This window comes from Takifugu flavidus, chromosome 7 (genome assembly GCF_003711565.1).
Source record: "Takifugu flavidus isolate HTHZ2018 chromosome 7, ASM371156v2, whole genome shotgun sequence".
Lineage (NCBI taxonomy): Eukaryota > Metazoa > Chordata > Actinopteri > Tetraodontiformes > Tetraodontidae > Takifugu > Takifugu flavidus.
In genome coordinates, this window is record NC_079526.1 from 16582749 (window position 1) to 16602466 (window position 19718).

The window sequence follows — 19718 nt, forward strand, 5'->3', positions numbered from 1 at the left end:
TCTCCTCCTCTCCTCTCCTCTCCTCCTCCTCTCCTCTCCTCCTCCTCCTCTCCTCCTCTCCCTCCTCTCCTCTCCTCCCCTCCCCTCCTCCCCTCCCCTCCCCTCCCTCTCCTCTCTCCTCTCCTCTCCTCTCCTCTCCTCTCCTCTCCTCTCCTCTCCTCTCTCCTCTCCTCCCCTCCCCTCCCCTCTCCTCTCCCCTCCTCTCCTCTCCTCCTCTCCTCTCCCCTCCTCTCCTCTCCTCTCCTCTCCTCTCCTCATACATGTTTTCCTAGGAGATATTCTCTAAGAATAACTGAACGTGCTCTGGTATGTGTTTTGGGCGTGGCTGACAGACATTAACAGAACTTTAATGCACGCACGCACAAACACACGCTCACACGCACCCTGTGACGAACTTAAATCTCAAGGTCACTGAGCTCCAGGCGCAGCACTGAAAACCTCAAATCGTTGCCATCACGCTTTAACCTCTCTCGTCCTTCCACCTTAGATGATGTCAGATAACCTGCGATATTCTTTCCTATCGTTCTTTTTTTCGTTCACATCTTGGACGCAAAACCTGAAGGACACACAACGTTGTGGTTTGGTGCCCCCTAGCGTGCAACCTCCAACACTTCATCTAAAAATCGCTGCTCTTCTATTGTGTCCTCAAACAAGACCTCTTTATGTGGCTATTATGTATTATTGATTTATTTAAAACGCACGCTGACGCGGAAGGTTGATGCAGAATCATCTCCACCTGATCAGTCTGTCATAGATCAGAATCGATCGATGTGTCGGTGGTACAGGGAGCAGAGGCTGCACAAAGGGACCATTGTTGTCAGTGGCGCAGTCGCCTTGGGAAGCTTAACCAATCACAGCGCATAGCACGACCGTAGGAGGGCGGGGCTCCCCCAAACACACACACACACACCACACACACACACACACACGCACACACACACACAATCCCGCTCCAACACCTCCGCTCAGCCCCACTCTGGCACCGTGTCTCATTGACTACACAGCCGCAACACGAGCAACTGAGTCCGGCGCCACTGAGAACTTCAGGCCGTCAGGGTGGAGCTGTGACCGGAACAGGGTGGACATGGGGAGGTGATGCTCCCCAGCAGAAGGTCACGGTGTGGACAGGTATCAAACCTGTGGCGCTCATCGATCAAGGACCGGCAGGTGTCTCGAGGACCCCTCTGAGGATAAACCTCCGTTTTCCACTTGTGCGTTACCCAAAGGCCCGGCTCGGTTCGGCTCCACATGGATGGCTGCAGAGGCTGTTCTCGTGGAACACAAAGCCGGTGCTGTTGAGCATGTCTACATGTCCGAGCGTAATCCTCTCTGGGACCCCCTCCACAGCCCTCTCCTGACCTAGCTTCTCTCCTCGCTTCGCGTCTTCTCGCCATGAGGACAACTGCTCGGTGATTCGGTGCGCGTGCACGGGCGGGAACCGTCCACTTATCTGGATCGGTTTTGTGTCGGCTACGCGGATTTTAGCGGTGGGCTTTCTTTGTGTCCGAGGGGCTTCACGCAGAGCGCGCAGACGGCAGCAGAACGGGGGCATCGTTTCACCCCCAGCAGCTGCTTTCTTTTGTGGCCGGGCCGTGATGGCAGTCGGCCGGCCGGAGGCGCAGGACCACCCGCCAGAGAATGGCTTCACCCCGCTGGAGCACCCGGTGCCCCGGCTGCTGCCACACATCGATGGCTCGGTTCTGCCGTCTTTGGGGGGCTTTGGGAAACATCAAAAGCAGCTCGTGGTTCTGACCTGGATACCCGCATTGTTCATCGGCTTTAGCCAGTTTTCAGATTATTTCCTCCTGGCGCAACCAAACGGCACGTGCGTGCAAAACACCGGGAACCACAGCAACGGGACGGTACCGTTCCCGTCCATCACCACCGCCGGTCACGCGCCCGCGCTGCATCTGAAAGGCAACGGCACCCACGGGGAGGGGGACGGCGAAATGCTGTGTGCCTGCAAGGAGTGGAAGCTGGAGCTGCAGACGGGACTTAGTCAGAATGTGGTTACCAAGGTAACGAGCGCGCACCATTTCGAAATACTATGTGCACGATCATCTCCAACACCACCACCATCGCTTCTGCTCAGGTCCTTCCAATCCTGCAGCACAGATGATTGACAGGTTTCCCACTGACCTCGATATGATGGCGTGCGTGCGTGCGTGCGTGCGTGCGTGCGTGCGTGCAGGCATAAGAGAAAGCATTTCAGGGTTAGAATGGGATAGATATGACAGCAAATGATTATTTGTAGATTAATTTCAAATCACAAGTAAAACAAAGACATTTGGTTCATCTTCATGTCTGAAGGGTCAGGGTTAGGTCAGGGTCAGGGTTAGGGTTAGATCTGACACATGCCAACAGTGGGTTAGGGTTAGAGTTGGGGTTAGAGGGTCAGGGTCAGGGTTAGGGTTAGGGTTAGGTCAGGGTCAGGGTTAGGGTTAGAGGGTTAGGTTAGGGTCAGGGTTAGGGTTGGGGTTAGGGTTAGGGTTAGGTCAGGGTCAGGGTTAGGGTTAGATCTGATCATCTGACACATGCCAACAGTGGGTTAGGGTTAGAGTTGGGGTTAGAGGGTCAGGGTCAGGTTAGGGTTAGGGTTAGGGTTAGGGTTAGGTTAGGGTCAGGGTTAGGGTTAGGGTTAGGGTTAGAGGGTTAGGTTAGGTTAGGTTAGGGTTAGGGTTAGGGTTAGAGGGTTAGGTTAGGGTCAGGGTTAGGGTTAGGGTTAGGGTTAGAGGGTTAGGTTAGGGTCAGGGTTAGGGTTAGGGTTAGGGAGAAACGGGGCTGAACATGGAGGACTGGCAGCTTTCAGGACTGCAGCAGTTTAAATAACACATGTTATTAACATCCTAAGGTTCCGTGGGGGGGGCTTTCTCTTTGATTCCCAGCTATTTAATGTCACTAATTTGACCTTCTGTGTCCACTTTATGCAGCGTGGGTTGAAAAGCTGCAGATCTGATGCCCACCTCCAAGCAACTGTGCCAACAGTCAATCCAGCTCAGTTCTGGAAGTGGCCCACTGGGCTGTTCTCCTCTGCAGCTTTAACCCATCGATCAAACTATCTGATGGGGGAGTGACCCGTCACATGGGCTTCAAACCAGAGTTCAGGGGCAGAATTTGGATAAACGGAACGGTGATATTGTCCCGCCATCTTCCCTGCGATCCTGCCAGGCTCACTTTGCCACGTTGAGGGCCGTGCACGTGCGTGTGCAGCATTGTGGCTCCACGTGTGACCTTGGCTGAGTTTCACAGAGCTGAGCGCCGCCGTGGTGCGTTCACTGGCCCATCCGTCCAGAGGAAAGATTATTGATTTTTTGGTTTGTTTTTTATCAATAGGGCCTACATACGCTCACACACGTGCACACCACGTGCTCGATCTCGCGCTCAGTTTTTTCTTTTTCTATTTGAATATTTCAACTGCATCTGTTTATCTGGTCTTATCTGGTTTCCGTGGTTACACGCGTGTTCTCTCTGCGTCTGTGTCCAGTGGCAGCTGGTGTGCGACTCGGCCTGGAAGGTGCACATCGCCAAGTTCTCTCTGCTGGTGGGCTCCATCTTCGGCTACCTGGTGATGGGAGTCATGGCCGACTGGTGAGAAAAAGACCGCAGATTTCTCTGTTAAATACCTGAAATATTACTAGACTGGTGAAGCTCAACTGGTAGAAGTATTTACACACGTACACTGTGTGTTCACAGGTCTCGCATTAACCGATAAAAAATCTAGAAAAAATGGAATTAAATGTAAAAATCTGCTAAATCAGTGTATTACTCAACTGTAAAAAAGAATTTTTCAGTAGATATTAATTGATTGTAACAGAGTTTGAAGTAGGATGAACTGATCCTGAAAATATTCAAGAAAATGTGAAATATTTATACAGTTTATCTGTACTAAGGAATAAAATGGCTGTCAGCTGATCACACTCGCTCAGTTCACTAAAGGGAAATTGTGGGAAAACACTCGAGCTACTGGGAATCCAGCGCAGGGCTCCAGTAACCATGGAGACGGTGGAAGGGGCCGCCCAGGCCTGAGCTCTGACCCGCTGACACCAGCACGTGTTTGTGTGCCCGTAAGCGCTGCAGCCATCTTCTCTCTCTTCTGCCTTCCTGAAGGTTCGGGCGACATCCCGTCTTGATTCTTTCGGTGCTGTTCATGCTGGTGTTCGGCCTGAGCGTGGCCTTCTCGCTCCACGTCACCATGTTCAGCACCTTACGCTTCTTTGAGGGTTTCTGCTTGGCGGGCCTCGCTCTCTCCCTCTATGTGCTGAGTAAGTACCTTCTGCCACTTCCTGTCTGCGCTCTGATGTCACTTCCCTTCTCTACTCCTACTAGATTTATGCTTATTTCATAATAAAAAGCCTGCAGGTGTCGGGGGTAGCTACACTGGTTATACTGGGACAGAGGGGGTAAAGGACTGGTTATACTGGGACAGAGGGCGTAATGGACTGGTTATACTGGGACAGAGGGGGTAAAGGACTGGTTATACTGGGACAGAGGGGGTAAAGGACTGGTTATACTGGGACAGAGGGCGTAAAGGACTGGTTATACTGGGACAGAGGCGTAATGGACTGGTTATACTGGGACAGAGGGGGTAAGGACTGGTTATACTGGGAAAGAGGGCGTAAAGGACTGGTTATACTGGGACAGAGGGCGTAATGGACTGGTTATACTGGGACAGAGGGGGTAAAGGACTGGTTATACTGGGACAGAGGGGGTAAAGGACTGGTTATACTGGGACAGAGAGCGTAAATGACTGGTTATACTGGGACTCTGAGGATAAACAAACTGGTTATTAGGGTTAGGGTTAAAGGGTTAGGGTTAAAGGGTTAGGGTTAGAGTTAAAGGGTTAGGGTTAAAGGGTTAAAGGGTTAGGGTTAAAGGGTTAGGGTTAGGGTTAAAGGGTTAGGGTTAAAGGGTTAGGGTTAAAGGGTTAGGGTTAAAGGGTTAGGGTTACCCGCTTCTCACCGTCTTTGTAGCATTTTATTTTTACCCTTTTTTTCAAAAGGCTTATTTGAAACCTCTTATCTCACTGCAGCATGCAGCGCATTATAAACTGAGCTGCCAGCTCCTGCTTCAGTTTGCTCTGCTAATTTGAGTTTCTCCCTGTACGTGTGCGTGTGTGTGTGTGTGTGTGTGGTGTGTGTGTGTGTGTGTGTGTGTGTGTTGCAACAATTATTCATGGTGGTTTATTCAGCAAAAATGTAGCACATCCAGGTGTCCTCTGGAATCTTCTGTCTCCCTTTACTTGTTTTCTCCCCCCCCTCTCTCTCGCTCTCCCCCCCCTCTCTCTTGCTCCCCCCCTCTCTCTCTCTCGCTCTCTTGCTCTCCCCCCCTCTCTCTCTCGCTCTCCCCCCCTCTCCCTCTCTCTCTCGCACTCCCCCCCTCTCTCTCTCGCTCCCCCCTCTCCCTCTCTCTCTCGCTCCCCCCTCTCCCTCTCTCTCTCGCTCTCCCCCCCTCTCTCTTGCTCCCCCCCTCTCTCACTCTCCCCTCTCTCGCTCTCTTGCTCCCCCCCTCTCTCGCTCTCTTGCTCCCCCCCTCTCGCTCCCCCCCTCTCGCTCTCCCCCCCTCTCTATCGCTCTCTTGCTCTCCCTCTCTCGCTCCCCCCTCTCTCTCGTTCTCCCCCCTCTCCCTCTCTCTCTCGCACTCCCCCCCCTCTCTCTCTCGCACTCCCCCCCCTCTCTCTCTCTCTCGCTCCCCCCTCTCCCTCTCTCTCTCGCTCCCCCCTCTCCCTCTCTCTCTCGCTCTCCCCCCCTCTCTCTTGCTCCCCCCCTCTCTCTCACTCTCCCCTCTCTCGCTCTCTTGCTCCCCCCCTCTCTCGCTCTCTTGCTCCCCCCCTCTCGCTCCCCCCTCTCTCTTGCTCCCCCCCTCTCTCTCCCCCCCCTCTCGCTCCCCCCTCTCTCTTGCTCTCCCTCTCTCGCTCCCTTGCTCTCTGTTACGATACATGGTGGTAGCGGACCCGAACGCAGGCCAGGACACAGTGGTGGGGAGGTCAAAGGCTTTATTTACAGGGAAGGGGAGCACACATTAACAGAAACAGTCCTCCTGGACCGCAGGGGGATCGGGAGGCAGCGTCCGCCCGTCCCAGGTCCATCGGCGAGTCCCCAAACCAGACGCAGTCCCCCTGGACTGCCGGGAACTCGGAACACCGGTGAGTCCTCAACACGCTGCAGTCCTCCTGGACCGCAGGGGGATCGGGAGGCAGCGTCCGCCCGTCCCAGGTCCATCGGCGAGTCCCCAAACCAGACGCAGTCCCCCTGGACTGCCGGGAACTCGGAACACCGGTGAGTCCTCAACACGCTGCAGTCCTCCTGGACCGCAGGGGGATCGGGAGGCAGCGTCCGCCCGTCCCAGGTCCATCGGCGAGTCCCCAAACCAGACGCAGTCCCCCTGGACTGCCGGGAACTCGGAACACCGGTGAGTCCTCAACACGCTGCAGTCCTCCTGGACCGCAGGGGGATCGGGAGGCAGCGTCCGCCCGTCCCAGGTCCATCGGCGAGTCCCCAAACCAGACGCAGTCCCCCTGGACTGCCGGGAACTCGGAACACCGGTGAGTCCTCAACACGCTGCAGTCCTCCTGGACCGCAGGGGGATCGGGAGGCAGCGTCCGCCCGTCCCAGGTCCATCGGCGAGTCCCCAAACCAGACGCAGTCCCCCTGGACTGCCGGGAACTCGGAACACCGGTGAGTCCTCAACACGCTGCAGTCCTCCTGGACCGGCGAGGACTCGGGGGTCCGGCGCAACACGAACGTGCCCCGAGACACTGAGGGCAGGGGCAGTCCTCCTAGACTGCAAGGGGAGCAGGAGCAGTCCTCCAGGAGACAGGAACACAGGAACAGGAGCCAACGCCAAGGAACCCAACCAAGCTCCCACACTAGACCAACAAACAGACTCCCTCCACAAACAGACACCCCGGCCCTGACAGGCAGGCACAACCTGCTTAAATAGGCAGCAAGATGTAAATTGCCTACAGGTGCACCCACCTGCAGTGCCAGCTGCACCCAATTGTGCTCAACACCGCCCCCTGCAGGCCAAAGACAGACACAAACCAGAAATCCCAACACTCTCCCCCCTCTCTCGCTCCCTTGCTCTCTGTTACGATACATGGTGTAGCGGACCCGAACGCAGGCCAGGACACAGTGGTGGGGAGGTCAAAGGCTTTATTTACAGGGAAGGGGAGCACACATTAACAGAAACAGTCCTCCTGGACCGGCGAGGACTCGGGGGTCCGGCGCAACACGAACGTGCCCCGAGACACTGAGGGCAGGGGCAGTCCTCCTAGACTGCAAGGGGAGCAGGAGCAGTCCTCCAGGAGACAGGAACACAGGAACAGGAGCCAACGCCAAGGAACCCAACCAAGCTCCCACACTAGACCAACAAACAGACTCCCTCCACAAACAGACACCCCGGCCCTGACAGGCAGGCACAACCTGCTTAAATAGGCAGCAAGATGTAAATTGCCTACAGGTGCACCCACCTGCAGTGCCAGCTGCACCCAATTGTGCTCAACACCGCCCCCTGCAGGCCAAAGACAGACACAAACCAGAAATCCCAACACTCTCCCCCCCCCCTCTCTCTCTTGCTCCCCCCCCTCTCTCTTGCTCTCTTGCCCCCCCTCTCTCTCTCGCTCTCTCGCTCCCCACCCCCTCTCTCTCTTGCTCCCCCCCTCTCTCTCTCTCGCTCTCGACAGGTAACGAGCATCAAAGCTCACCTGCACATTATATCAAACATCCTGGTTGATATAACCTGCAGGGTTAGAGATTACAATGATTTAGCTCGTGTGATGGATTCATTCACAGTCATGTGATTACCACCAACTTCCTGAGTCCCCTGGTCGTTGGCTGCACTGTCCTTCTTGCTTCATGGCCCCGAGTGCCACACAGAGGGCTACAACAGAAAAGTGCACTGTGAGCTAAAGAACACAACATGGGTGACAATAAATGAGCAGCAATGGAGACTCCTGACAGTTGTGATGATGGGAGCCTAATTTTCTCTCTAAAGAGCCTAATTACATCCTATTTAGCTTCGTTTCCACTGCAGGAGCTCCTGGTAGTTTTTCCGGGTTGATCTTGGTACCTACGCTGGAGCACTAACTACAGGACATTCACATAGAAACACTTCGATTTGCATAACATTTCTGCATATTTTAATTTTAGAACAACACTGTGTTGTTTACCTGGCAACACATGCAGCTGTTACTTCTGTGTCATTTTTACAACCACAGAGGCAGCAAAAGCTCACAATCCTTCAGAGGAATTGAACATTTGAAATCAGACTTTTAAAGCCTTTAAGTCTAAAGCTGTTGCCAGAGTGAGAGGCATGGTGGAAATACACTGTATGAGTTTAGGGTTAGGGTTCTAAGCACAATAACTATGGATATCAAGAGTTTCAAATACTCAAGCTTTCAAACACCAGAGACAATTTTAGGTTTTCTATGAATTGGTATCAAAGTTGGAAGTTGCAGAAGGTGATGAGGTCATGAGCTGAGAAGCAATCGGGCTGCAGAAGTGACAAGACCACATGTCTGCAGATGGTTGCCTTTGAGGAATCATGATCTGGAAGTCAAAGACAGGTTTTTGGGGATTCAAAGTCAGGTCCAGAGACCCTCTCTTGCACCTCAGGAGCTTAGAGATGATGATGATGATGATGATGATGATGATCACCCCATCATTACAGAGGTCATCAACCCAAAGATGGTGACAAATAAAACCCCACGATAAGTCATGTGACCACTAGAGCGTCTCTGACTGCTCACATGTAGCAACCCCTTTGGTCTGTTAGCGCAGCAGCTACTGGCGCGGAGAGTGTGCAGCTCTTTCAGTCTAAGCACTTTTGCATCACTTACGCTTCCAACACTGTGAGATCCTGACTGGCTGAATCTGGAAATAGCTGTACTTTTGAGGTCTGATCAATGTGCTAATTACTTGTAACTGTGTTGCCTTTCACCCTCTGCTACCACAAGCCAAACCAGCCTGTTGCCCCCTCTGACCTCATGCACTCTGAATGCCGACTGTCTCTGTGTCCATGCTGTTCTCGAGCCCCAGGCGATGCTAGCAGAGCCACAGCGCACAAGGGAACGTGCGTGAGGTGCTGCTGTCACCCATCTGTCATCAAGATAACTTTAGATCAGCCACATTTTGTTGTGGCCTCTTTATTTTCTCTTCCCTTTTTTCCATTATCGTGGTTATTTACCACCAAACTGGTCACATTCAAATGTAAAAACAGTAGAGACAATGGTTAATGAGAGGAGGAGGAGGAGGAAGAGGAGGAGGAGGAGGTGGAGGAGGAGGGGGAGGAGGAGGGGGGGAGGAGGAGGATGAGGAGGAGGAAGCACAGAGGGGTATGGAGAGGGTGGGGGATGGTGGTTTTACAAAAGGGTTAGGGAGACACTTTAGCCCACAGAGGGTGCAGTGAGATAATCAGCACCATTCTCCATTCTCACACTCAGCCATGAATAAAAATGTGTGTGTGTGTGTGTGTGTGTGTGTGTGTGTTGACAAAACTGAACAAAGAAAGTACAGGACGTGTCCATACACCCCTGAATGAGTCGTCAGCTCATCTCAGGGCCCTATGTGTGAGCCCCATGTGTGAGCCCTATGTGTGAGCCCTATGTGTGAGCCCTATGTGTGAGCCCTATATGTGAGCCCTATGTGTGAGCCCTATGTGTGAGCCCTATATGTGAGCCCTATGTGTGAGCCCTATGTGTGAGCCCTATATGTGAGCCCCATATGTGAGCCCTATGTGTGAGCCCTATATGTGAGCCCTATGTGTGAGCCCTATGTGTGAGCCCTATATGTGAGCCCTATATGTGAGCCCTATGTGTGAGCCCTATATGTGAGCCCTATATGTGAGCCCCGTATGTGAGCCCTATGTGTGAGCCCTATGTGTGAGCCCTATGTGTGAGCCCTATGTGTGAGCCCTATATGTGAGCCCTATATGTGAGCCCTATGTGTGAGCCCTATATGTGAGCCCTATATGTGAGCCCCATATGTGAGCCCTATGTGTGAGCCCTATGTGTGAGCCCTATATGTGAGCCCTATGTGTGAGCCCTATATGTGAGCCCTATATGTGAGCCCCATATGTGAGCCCCATATGTGAGCCCTATATGTGAGCCCTATGTGTGAGCCCTATATGTGAGCCCCATGTGTGAGCCCCATATGTGAGCCCTATATGTGAGCCCTATGTGTGAGCCCTATGTGTGAGCCCCATGTGTGAGCCCCATATGTGAGCCCTATATGTGAGCCCTATGTGTGAGCCCTATGTGTGAGCCCCATGTGTGAGCCCTATATATATGTGAGCCCTATGTGTGAGCCCTATGTGTGAGCCCTATATATATGTGAGCCCTATGTGTGAGCCCTATGTGTGAGCCCTATATATATGTGAGCCCTATGTGTGAGCCCTATGTGTGAGCCCTATATATATGTGAGCCCTGAAGCTCGTTAGAGATCATGGATCAGTTACCTGGGGGTGTTATTGGAGATTGTAGCTTTAAAATAAAAGAGGTTTATGATGACAGCTGTATTTTTCTTTTTGCTCTATTCCATCTCTTTTCCTTCAGGGTGCCTCTTCAGGCCCTGTGTTAGGGTTAGGGTCAGGGTCAGGGTCAGGGTCAGGGTTAGGGTCAGGGTCAAGGTTAGGGTCAGGGTCAGGGTCAGGGTTAGGGTTAGAGTAGGGTTAGGGTTAGAGGGTTAGGGTTAGAGGGTTAGGGTTAGGGTTAGGGTTAGAGGGTTAGGGGTTAGGGGTAGAGGTTAGGGTTAGGGTTAGGGTTAGAGGGTTAGGGTTAGAGGGTTAGGGGTTAGAGTTAGGGTTAGGGTTAGGGTTAGGGTTAGGGTTAGGGTTAGGGTTAGAGGGTTAGGGTTAGGGATTAGAGGGTTAGGGTAGAGGGTTAGGGGGGGGTTAGAGGGTTAGGGAGAGGGTTAAGGTTAGAGGGTTAGGGTCAGAGGGTTAGGGTTAGAGGGTTAGGGTGTTAGAGTTAGGGTTAGAGGGTTAGGGTTAGGGGTTAGAGTTAGGGTTAGGGTTAGGGGGTTAGGGTTAGAGGGTTAGGGTTAGAGGGTTGGGTTAGAGTTAGGGTTAGGGTCAGGGTCAGGGTTAGGGTTAGGGTTAGAGTTAGGGTCAGGGTCAGGGTCAGGGTTAGGGTTAGGGTTAGGGTCAGGGTTATGGGTTAGGGTTAGGGGTTAGGGGGTTAGGGTCAGGGTCAGGGTTAGGGTTAGAGTTAGGGTCAGGGTAGGGGGTTAGGGTTAGGGTCAGGGTCAGGGTCAGGGTTAGGGTTAGAGTTAGGGTCAGGGTTAGGGGTTAGGGTTAGGGTCAGGGTCAGGGTTAGGGTTAGGGTCAGGGTTAGGGTTAGAGTTAGGGTCAGGGTTAGGGGGTTAGAGTTAGGGTCAGGGTCAGGGTTAGGGGGTTAGAGTTAGGGTTAGGGTCAGGGTCAGGGTTAGGGTCAGGGTCAGGGTCAGGGTTAGGGTCAGGGTCAGGGTTAGGGTCAGGGTTAGAGTTAGGGTCAGGGTCAGGGTTAGGGGGTTAGAGTTAGGGTCAGGGTTAGGGGGTTAGGGTTAGGGTCAGGGTCAGGGTCAGGGTCAGGGTTAGGTTAGGGTCAGGGTCAGGGTCAGGGTCAGGGTTAGGGTTAGGGTTAGGGTCAGGGTTAGGGCTCATCCCCTGGTAAAAGCAGGCTCCTCTGTATTCTGCCCCTTCTCTCGCTCCTCTCGGGCTGCTCGCTCTCGCTGCTTCTGTACATTAAGAAGTGATGCATGATGCCAAGTTAGAAAGTGTCCTTCTGCCTCACTGATCACAATGGTCACCTTCTGAAAATCCTCGCCATATGGCCAGGACCATCTGGACACTGTGTGTGTCCGTGGTGGTGAAAGGGGGTTAGGGTTAGGAAACAGGGTTAGGAAACAGGAGGAGATGGTTACAGCATGTTTGAGGTTTGGTGTTAAATTGGGGGGGAGATCATCACACAGCGTCCTCCTGAGGACAGTAACTCATCAAGGTGATCACACATGTTCAGCTTCGACATTCTCTCTCCCTCACTCAGGAATCGAGCTTTGTTTGCCAGGCTGGCGTTTCTCCATGACCATGGTGGCCAGTTTCCTGATGGTTGCTGGGCAGTTGCTGATGCCAGGGGTGGCTGCTCTGTGCCGTAACTGGCCTGACTGGGATGACTGGCAGGTCCTGCAGATGGTCATCCTCAGCCCTTTCGTTCTGATGCTGCCCTACATCTGGTGAGTCTCGGCCTCGGAGAGAGCATTCCACTGGAGGGGGCAGGAAACAAAGCTGTCTTTCTGCTCTTGTTGCTCACCGCTCCCTCTTCTCTCCTCATCTGCTCACATCCTTCAGGCTTTTTCCAGAGTCGTTGCGCTGGTTGCTGGCCACCCAGCACTACAGGCGCTCCAAAGCCATGATGCTGCGCATTGCCAGGAAGAACCGGGTTGACATGGCAACGGAATCGAATGGAGTTCTTGCAGGTGAGGAAAATTCTGGTTCTGGTTCTGCTCTCAGCTGGCCAGATGTGCAGGTTTATCATTGCTGCCCATATAAAGAGGCAACAATTTTCTACCCTGGCCTGGGTGATGAACCTGTTGCCTCTGCCCCAGGGAGCAGGCAGACAGATCAGAGCTGTGCTAAATCTATCGTTAACATGGAACACATTCTCCTGTCGGTGCTAAAGGCCCCCCAGCGGCCATTCTCTCATTACCCCCTCATTGGCTGTCTCCTTCCAGAACTGGAGCAGGAGCTGCACAAACCCCCCCAGAGGACCTGCATTGTCAAGATGATGAGCACCAGGAACTTGTGGAAAAACATCGTGGTGCTGTGCGTCAACTCGTGAGTTTGACCCCGCCCCCCCGAACACACACACTCACCCCCCCAAATGAACGTCGCCAGTCTTTTCTCCTGCTTGCTTGTCTGTTGCAGTCTGACAGGTTATGGGATTCACCACTGCTTTGCTCGCAGCATGGTGGACCCAGAGGCCCGCGCCACAGCTTTGTGCCACGCAGACTATTACACTATGGCCGGCATCGCCGTGGCAACCTGCCTGGCACTCTGTCCCGCAGTGGGGTTGATGGGTCGGCGTGGAGGTTTGCTCACCTTCATGATCATTACGGCTCTGGCGTCATTGTTGCAGCTGGGTTTGCTCAACTGTGAGTAATGAAGTTGTTTATCTGAAGGTCAGTTTGGAAAAAAGGGATCAGAGTTATGGAAGGACACGCACTGAAAACAGGAAGTTGTCATGACAACAATATAGCTCTCAATTCTGAGCGTAAGGGGAGCATCTCGTTTCATTCTGCCTTTATTTTGACCTACATACCGAAGCACAGAGGTGCTAGTTTCAGGCCTGGGGGGCTCTCCTGCTGCATCAGCACGGTGCCGTCCTCTCTGCGTACTAATGTCACATCTCTTCCTCATTCCAACGCTCGCCGGTGGAATCCAGTAATCGGGAAATACAGCCTCCGACACGACACAGGTGAGCGCTTCCTTGTAGGTGACCTCTTTCTCAGGCTGCGCTCACCGTTTTTATTCCTCTGCACAGTGCTGCGAGACACTTTGAACAGGAAATTTTCGGTGGCGTTTTCCATCATCGGAATGTTCTCTTCTCATGCGGTCAGCACGCTCAGCATCTTCTTCTGTGCTGAAATCACTCCGACTGTTATCAGGTAAGCCTGGAGGATCGTGCACACGTGTACGGATGCACGTGTAGAATGTTTGGATTTGTTGGACTGGCTTCCACATGTGTACGATATGTTGGTTTTTATATAAATGGAGGTCGATGGGTTTGTTTTTGTTATGTTGCTCATTGGCTCCCTCTTCTGGTGGATCTGGGGAAAGCGATGGTAAAATACACGGATTGTCTCTACAGCTGGAAGCTTTTGGTTCAGTCTGAGTTCTGAAACGATGGTACAGCCGATACGTTAGCATCCACATCGATGCGGCTGCCGCTCTGTTGCGTTCCAACTCCCAACTTATAACAGTAGTATATAATTATAGTAGTATATAAGAGTAATAGAATTGCTCCCAATGCAGCAAATGAACACAGTAGCTAACGTGTGACCGGAAGTCGAATGGGAAGAGAAAGTAAAACATCCGGTACATTTTCAAAATAAAAAAGCTCTTGTTTTACAGGGGCTCGGTTTTAATTGTGTAGAAGGGATCCTCAATTTCAAAATATGTTTGTATTTTTAAAAAAGAATTAGAATACAAAATGAATAAAAAATAGGATCTTCTTTTGTGGTTGGTTCCTAATATGGCATGTAAATGAGTAGTGAGCTGAAGGCCAGAGCCTCAACACGCTGCACAATGAGGGCACACAGCAAAGTCATTCCACATCTGGTGTATTATTGGGCTACATAACGATCTCCCTCTCTGTTCAGGGGTGGAGGTCTGGGCCTGGTTCTGGCCAGTGCTGGTTTTGGCATGCTCACTGCCCCCATCATGGAGCTCCACAACCAAAAGGGCTACTTCCTTCATCACGTGATCTTTGCTTGCTGCACCCTGCTGTGCATCATCTGTCTGCTGTTGCTGCCCGAGCCGCGGGGCCAGCCCCTGCCGGAGAGCCTGGCGGACGGGGAGACCTTCACCCGGCAAACTCTGCTCCACCCAGGAGAACAGCATCTCCTCCTCGCCAAGAGCGACGGGGAGTACTCGAGAGTCCACGACACACCTCTGCACCTGTCTGCCACTGGGGGCGCTACAGTGGCCGTGGCTACCGCTCTGGCAGCGGTGCCCGCCTCATATGCCCTGGCGACTGGAGGGGAGGTGATCGGGAACCGGGCCATTGCCAACGGGGTGTGAAGGTCATTGCAATGGTCAACTGGTCATATTATTGCCAGCGCATTGACCTGATCAAACATCTTCGGAAATTGTGAAAACACTTTTGTTTTGGAAAAGATTGGATTTGTTCGGATGAACCATGGAACTCTCACAACAGTGAGGTTTGAGATGGTGACGATCCTTCTATTTTTGTAGTTTGTAGTGACCATGAGTCCTTCAGGCGTTGCCAAAAAAAAGTTAATGTTTGATAATGTTTGACTAGTGTTTTTGAAATCTTAAGAAAGTGATGTTGATTTCTGGTGACCTGTCCAACCTGTGAAGGATCATCATGAGGGTGAAAGAGCAGCCATGTCTGGAGTATTCCCACGGTTCTGCTCGCTTCTTGTGGGTCACTGAGGGAGGATTTCACTGCATCATCCAACTTAGTTGTTTTGCACTAAAAGTCAGAGATGCACTCGAGTGTTTTGTGATCTTCAGCCGACGTGTTGGAGACGCAGGGACTGGCTAAACCACGATCACTCTGCATTAAAAAGGCACAAATGTTTTCTCTTCTAATTACTCTGTTTGTAGTCCCCTGTGGCACTTTATCCTCAGAGGTCAGTGTCGACACTGATTGTTGTGTTTTTCTTTGTATTAAAGAGTGTATTTCTGCAGTTTTTGTGGGTGTATGATGGTTGTGAGAGGCGACGAGCAGCCGGAGACCTTGGCAGACGTCCGTGTAGCTAAAACGAGCGTCGCTCTACAAAGCTGAGAGTTGAACAGACATTGAAAAGTGACCCGTCGGCGGCACTTCCTTATGTCTTATGATGCATCTCGGTAGTTAAACCGCTTTATGAGAACAGCTCTGTTCTTGAGAAAAACAGAGAATGTAATTTAAGAAGAAAAAGAAACAGTATTTATTTTGCCGAGCTGCCAGGGGCAATTTGTTGCTTGAAATACCTCCTTAGCGAATATTTACACTCCACGTCTCACCCTCGTTCTCTGTACTGTGGTTAACCTTGTAATCCTGCTCCTAGGATGTGTTACTAGCCAGAAAGCACAAGATTTTCCAGTTTCTTTTACATAAGTGTGTGAAGCTTAGAATAGAGCGGAGTCGTCTGCGTAGACCAGACGTAGTTGTGATTCCTGTACATTTACAGACTTTACTCTGAATATCGTAGGGCTGCATAAAGGTATGAACACTTGTGCCATAATGTGAGGACAGTTCATGTTTTATAGCCTTTAAGCACATAAGAAACATCCCAGAAATCAGTTTTGTTCAAAAGTACCACAGACTCCAACGTCTGTTTCATATTTACTCGACTGCGAGTGTCTGGAAATCTGTACCTTTGCTAGTTTGATGTTTTCAGCAGTTAAACACAAAGAAAGAAAAAAAACTTCAACCACTAATGATGTTTTTTAAGTGTTATTTTTTTAATCTGATGCATTTGTACAAAAAGCCATAGGCCTACATGTTTTGATAACGAACCACTTAATTTATTCTGTCAATAAAAGAACACTGGATGTGACTGTTGGTGCGAGTGTCCGTTCCAGAATCTGTGCCTCTAAAAGTGCTCAGGATGAAGCTCCAGCTCCTTCTTGATCTTGCTCTCCACCAAAAGACTCATATTGGGGTCCGTTCCAGGGAGGCTGTAACTCACATAAACCTGCTTGTTGGTCTTCTTTGCTGCAACACAAAAATAGCAACACTGCTAAATTTGCATACTGCTCACATTTACTTACAAGTCTTATTATTAACTCTTCAATTCTTTTAATGACCAGAAAAGGTGCATTTATAGATTTCCAAAACGACCGTATTTTCACGACTATAAGGCGCACCTAAAAGCCTAGAATTTTCTAAAAAAATCGACGGTGCGCCTTTTCACCCGGTGCGCCTTTTGTATGGATTACGGTAATATTGGTTAATCGCGGCTCCCGTGGTCAGTAGGCGTGGCCGAGGTAACAGCAGGAAGAGCGATAAATAGGAATTCAGTCCCAAACCATTTCTGTGTGTAAAGACCCCAAAATGGCTCCTTGCAAGAGACGCGCTTACGACGCAGAGTTCAAACTGAAGGCATCAGTCACGCAGTTGAACACGGAAATAGAGCAGCGGCAAGAGAATTTAACGTGAACGAATCAATGGTGCGGAAGTGGAGGAAGCAACAAGACGACCTGCGCCAGGTAAAGAAGACTCAACGGAGCTTCCGAGGAAACAAAGCAAGAAGTGGATTAACAAAGGAACTCCAGCCGCTAGATATTGGTGTCAACGGGGCATTCGAAGCTAGACTGCGAACTGCGTGGGAGCGTGAACACACGTTCACCAAGACGGGGAGACGGCGCCGAGCGTCATACGTCACTATCTGCCAGTGGATCGTAAACGCCTGGGCATCGACCGTGGTCCGAGCTTTCAGGAAGGCAGGGATTGTCACTGAAATGCCAGACAACACCAGCGACACCGACCCTGATGACGACTTTGACGAGACGGAGCGGCCATGTTGGACGCCGTATTCGCACAACTGTTCAATTCGGACACCGAAGAGGAAGAATTCGAGGGATTCCTGGATGAGGAATGAACTGATAAAGTGAGCTTTACGTGTTTCTTTTGTGTGTTTACAACTGAACAAGGCTGGTCATACTGTGAATATGGACATTACCGTTTGAACAACGTTGTTATATTGCTATTGTTATATTGCTATTGCTATATTGCTATTGCTATATTGCTATTGTTATATTGCTATTGCTATATTGCTATTGTTATATTGCTATTGTTATATTGCTATTGCTATATTGCTATTGCTATATTGCTATATTGCTATTGTTATATTGCTATTGCTATATTGCTATTGTTATATTGCTATATTGCTATTGCTATTGCTATTGCTTTGCACTACTTCGAGAGTTACCGTATATTGTGTTTGCACTAACGTTTGATTTACCGCAACGGTACTACGTGATAAAAATGTTGCACTAAATCGAAGATTTATTAAACTCCACTATCCACTTGTGATAAAAATGTTGCACTAAATCGAAGATTTATTAAACTCCACTATCCACTTGTGATAAAAATGTTGCACTGCCTGTTATAACTCGCTGTTATTAAACGAACTGTGTTACGCGAAAACACTACGTCACTCGGGAAAAATAATAAAACAGCTGTTTATTCGTTTTGGGAGTGAACGGAGTTGTGAGAACGCCGGTTTGTATTCTATTAATAAAGTTTGACTGACTTATCTGGCTGTTTTATTGACATTCCCTTTAGCGCAGCTCGATCTAGTGAATGCGTCATGAATCCCCAGGCACTACGTAGTTTCTATGCTCTGCGCCTTATAACACGGTGCCCTGTGTATGAAAATAGTTCTAAAATAGGCCGTTAATTGCAGGTGCGCCTTATGCTCGTGAAAATACGGTACTTCAACCAGAAGAAAAGTGACTAACTTTATTATCACTGAATAAAAACAGCAGTTAAACTGACGTGCAAGATTTTTCGCCACACCTGGTTTTGGTTAGTTGTGATGCATTTGAAAGGTCTTAACATGTAGTTAATTTCTATTAACTCCCCCCCCCCCCCCCCCAACCCTTCTCTGGAGTCCCGAACCGTCTCTCACTCCACTGCAATTCATTTTATTTACTTTCTGTTGATTTTCTGATATTTTTTACTGTCTACTTTCACCTGTGTGCTTGATTGCTTTTAAGGGTTAGACTGGGCTGAGAAGCAGAGGGTTCTTGGTTCCAGTCCCAGTACAGACAAAACATGGAAGGTGTTCTGGTCGTGGGGGGAGGGGCCAGAACACCTTCAGAGCACTGTCTAGGGACCGTTGAGCAAGGTATCAAACCCACAAATGCTCATAATGGGCCCTGTGATGAACGGACGACTCCCCCGGGGGGGTTGGGGGACCTGCCTTCACCCATTGTGACCCCCCCGTGACCCCGAAAGGGATAATGTGGTTAAGCAGACAAAACGAGACATGTGGGTGAAGAGAATGAAGTTCAGCATTTCAGACAGACACTCACCAATTAGAGTGACTCAAGTTATCTTAATTGAACTTAGTAATAAAAGGATCCGAGTGAACATCACTACATTTACCATCTATGACATCATGCTACATTTACCATCTATGACATCATGAAACCAAGTTGACCGACTTGCACGGAGGTCGTGAGATGAATTAAATCAGCATCTTGCCACAACATTTGGGGATTTGATGTCCAAAACGAACACCCAGGCTTAAACCCCCCAACAGAGAGTTTAACATGCACATCATTACCTAATCTCTGTGCCAAGGACATGGGAGCAGTGTTGGACGGGTCCCCCAGGACTAAAGTGGACAAAGGGACTGAATCCTGCAGAGGAAACACACACAAGTTCGATTCTCTCCACCAATAAACACGCAATCATTATCATTAGATTGTTTTAGTCATTACGCCATTAAGATCTCACTATGCAATAATTATCCGGGAATACACATTCAGCTTCATTCAGAACCAAATATGTATTTTGTTTACTTACATATTTACTGCACATTGAGACCGCCAGATTGGAAAGTTCTGGACTCGATCCGACCCACAAGAAAAATCCGCTGTTGAGCTTCATGACGTGAAAATGTACGAGCTGTTCCAAAATCTTCTCGGAGAAATTGTGCACGACGGCGGTTTCACGGAGCGGCGCGTCTCCTGTGCGGCTCATTTTGGGTTTACAGGGTCAGAAAGATGAGCGGACACGAGCGGACACGAGCGTGAGCTCCCACTTCCGGTTTAGGATCGCCGGCAGACCAAGCCAATCGAACAATGACGCATCGATACTAAATCTAATTTAATTTATATAAAAGCTGTTTGAAAACAAACAGCTATAAAAACAAACTGTTTTTTTTTTCTAAAATAAAAAATCCCTTCAATGCAAGTTATTTCATTTTATAAAGACTTATTAATATTACTAACTGGTCCATAAAATAGAAAGGTTTATTTTGTTGCTTAAAAGCAATGTGGACTAT

At 50.2% G+C, this 19718-nt stretch overlaps 2 protein-coding genes across 4 annotated transcripts; one reads left to right on the forward strand and one right to left on the reverse strand.

Moving 5' to 3' along the window:
- The first annotated feature begins 431 nt into the window (after window positions 1–431).
- LOC130528345 (solute carrier family 22 member 23) lies at window positions 432–16259 on the forward strand. 3 transcript variants are annotated; one of them, XM_057037599.1, is made up of 10 exons: window positions 435–2018; window positions 3485–3588; window positions 4108–4262; window positions 12020–12206; window positions 12322–12449; window positions 12705–12807; window positions 12898–13061; window positions 13415–13447; window positions 13514–13637; window positions 14352–16259. In XM_057037599.1, the coding sequence occupies exons 1-10, from the start codon at window positions 1596–1598 to the stop codon at window positions 14770–14772; spliced, it is 1842 nt and encodes a 613-aa protein (XP_056893579.1). In that variant the 5' UTR covers window positions 435–1595; the 3' UTR covers window positions 14773–16259. The 3 variants fall into 3 exon arrangements, with proteins under 3 accessions (XP_056893577.1, XP_056893579.1, XP_056893578.1); XM_057037598.1 differs by having other exon boundaries at window positions 916–2018; window positions 12898–13124; XM_057037597.1 differs by having other exon boundaries at window positions 432–2018; window positions 12898–13124; window positions 13415–13637.
- Window positions 16141–19495, reverse strand: psmg4 (proteasome (prosome, macropain) assembly chaperone 4). The gene is made up of 3 exons (XM_057037600.1): window positions 19238–19495; window positions 18996–19071; window positions 16141–16417 (listed from the first exon to the last, which is right to left on the reverse strand). The coding sequence occupies exons 1-3, from the start codon at window positions 19412–19414 to the stop codon at window positions 16296–16298; spliced, it is 375 nt and encodes a 124-aa protein (XP_056893580.1). The 5' UTR covers window positions 19415–19495; the 3' UTR covers window positions 16141–16295.
- Window positions 19496–19718: the final 223 nt, after the last annotated feature.

What these genes read in the sequence shown, in the direction of transcription:
- LOC130528345 (XM_057037597.1), top strand. Translation starts at nt 1,596, where the DNA reads ATGGCAGTCGGCCGGCCGGAGGCGCAGGACCACCCGCCAGAGAATGGC. An exon ending in GTCAGAATGTGGTTACCAAG is followed by an intron (nt 2,019 to 3,484) that starts GTAACGAGCGCG and finishes GTCTGTGTCCAG; the next exon opens with TGGCAGCTGGTGTGCGACTC. An exon ending in TCTCTCCCTCTATGTGCTGA is followed by an intron (nt 4,263 to 12,019) that starts GTAAGTACCTTC and finishes TCCCTCACTCAG; the next exon opens with GAATCGAGCTTTGTTTGCCA.
- psmg4 (XM_057037600.1), bottom strand. Translation starts at nt 19,414, where the DNA reads ATGAGCCGCACAGGAGACGCGCCGCTCCGTGAAACCGCCGTCGTGCAC. An exon ending in TCTCAATGTGCAGTAAATAT is followed by an intron (nt 19,072 to 19,237) that starts GTAAGTAAACAA and finishes TTTCCTCTGCAG; the next exon opens with GATTCAGTCCCTTTGTCCAC. An exon ending in GTCCTTGGCACAGAGATTAG is followed by an intron (nt 16,418 to 18,995) that starts GTAATGATGTGC and finishes TTTGTGTTGCAG; the next exon opens with CAAAGAAGACCAACAAGCAG.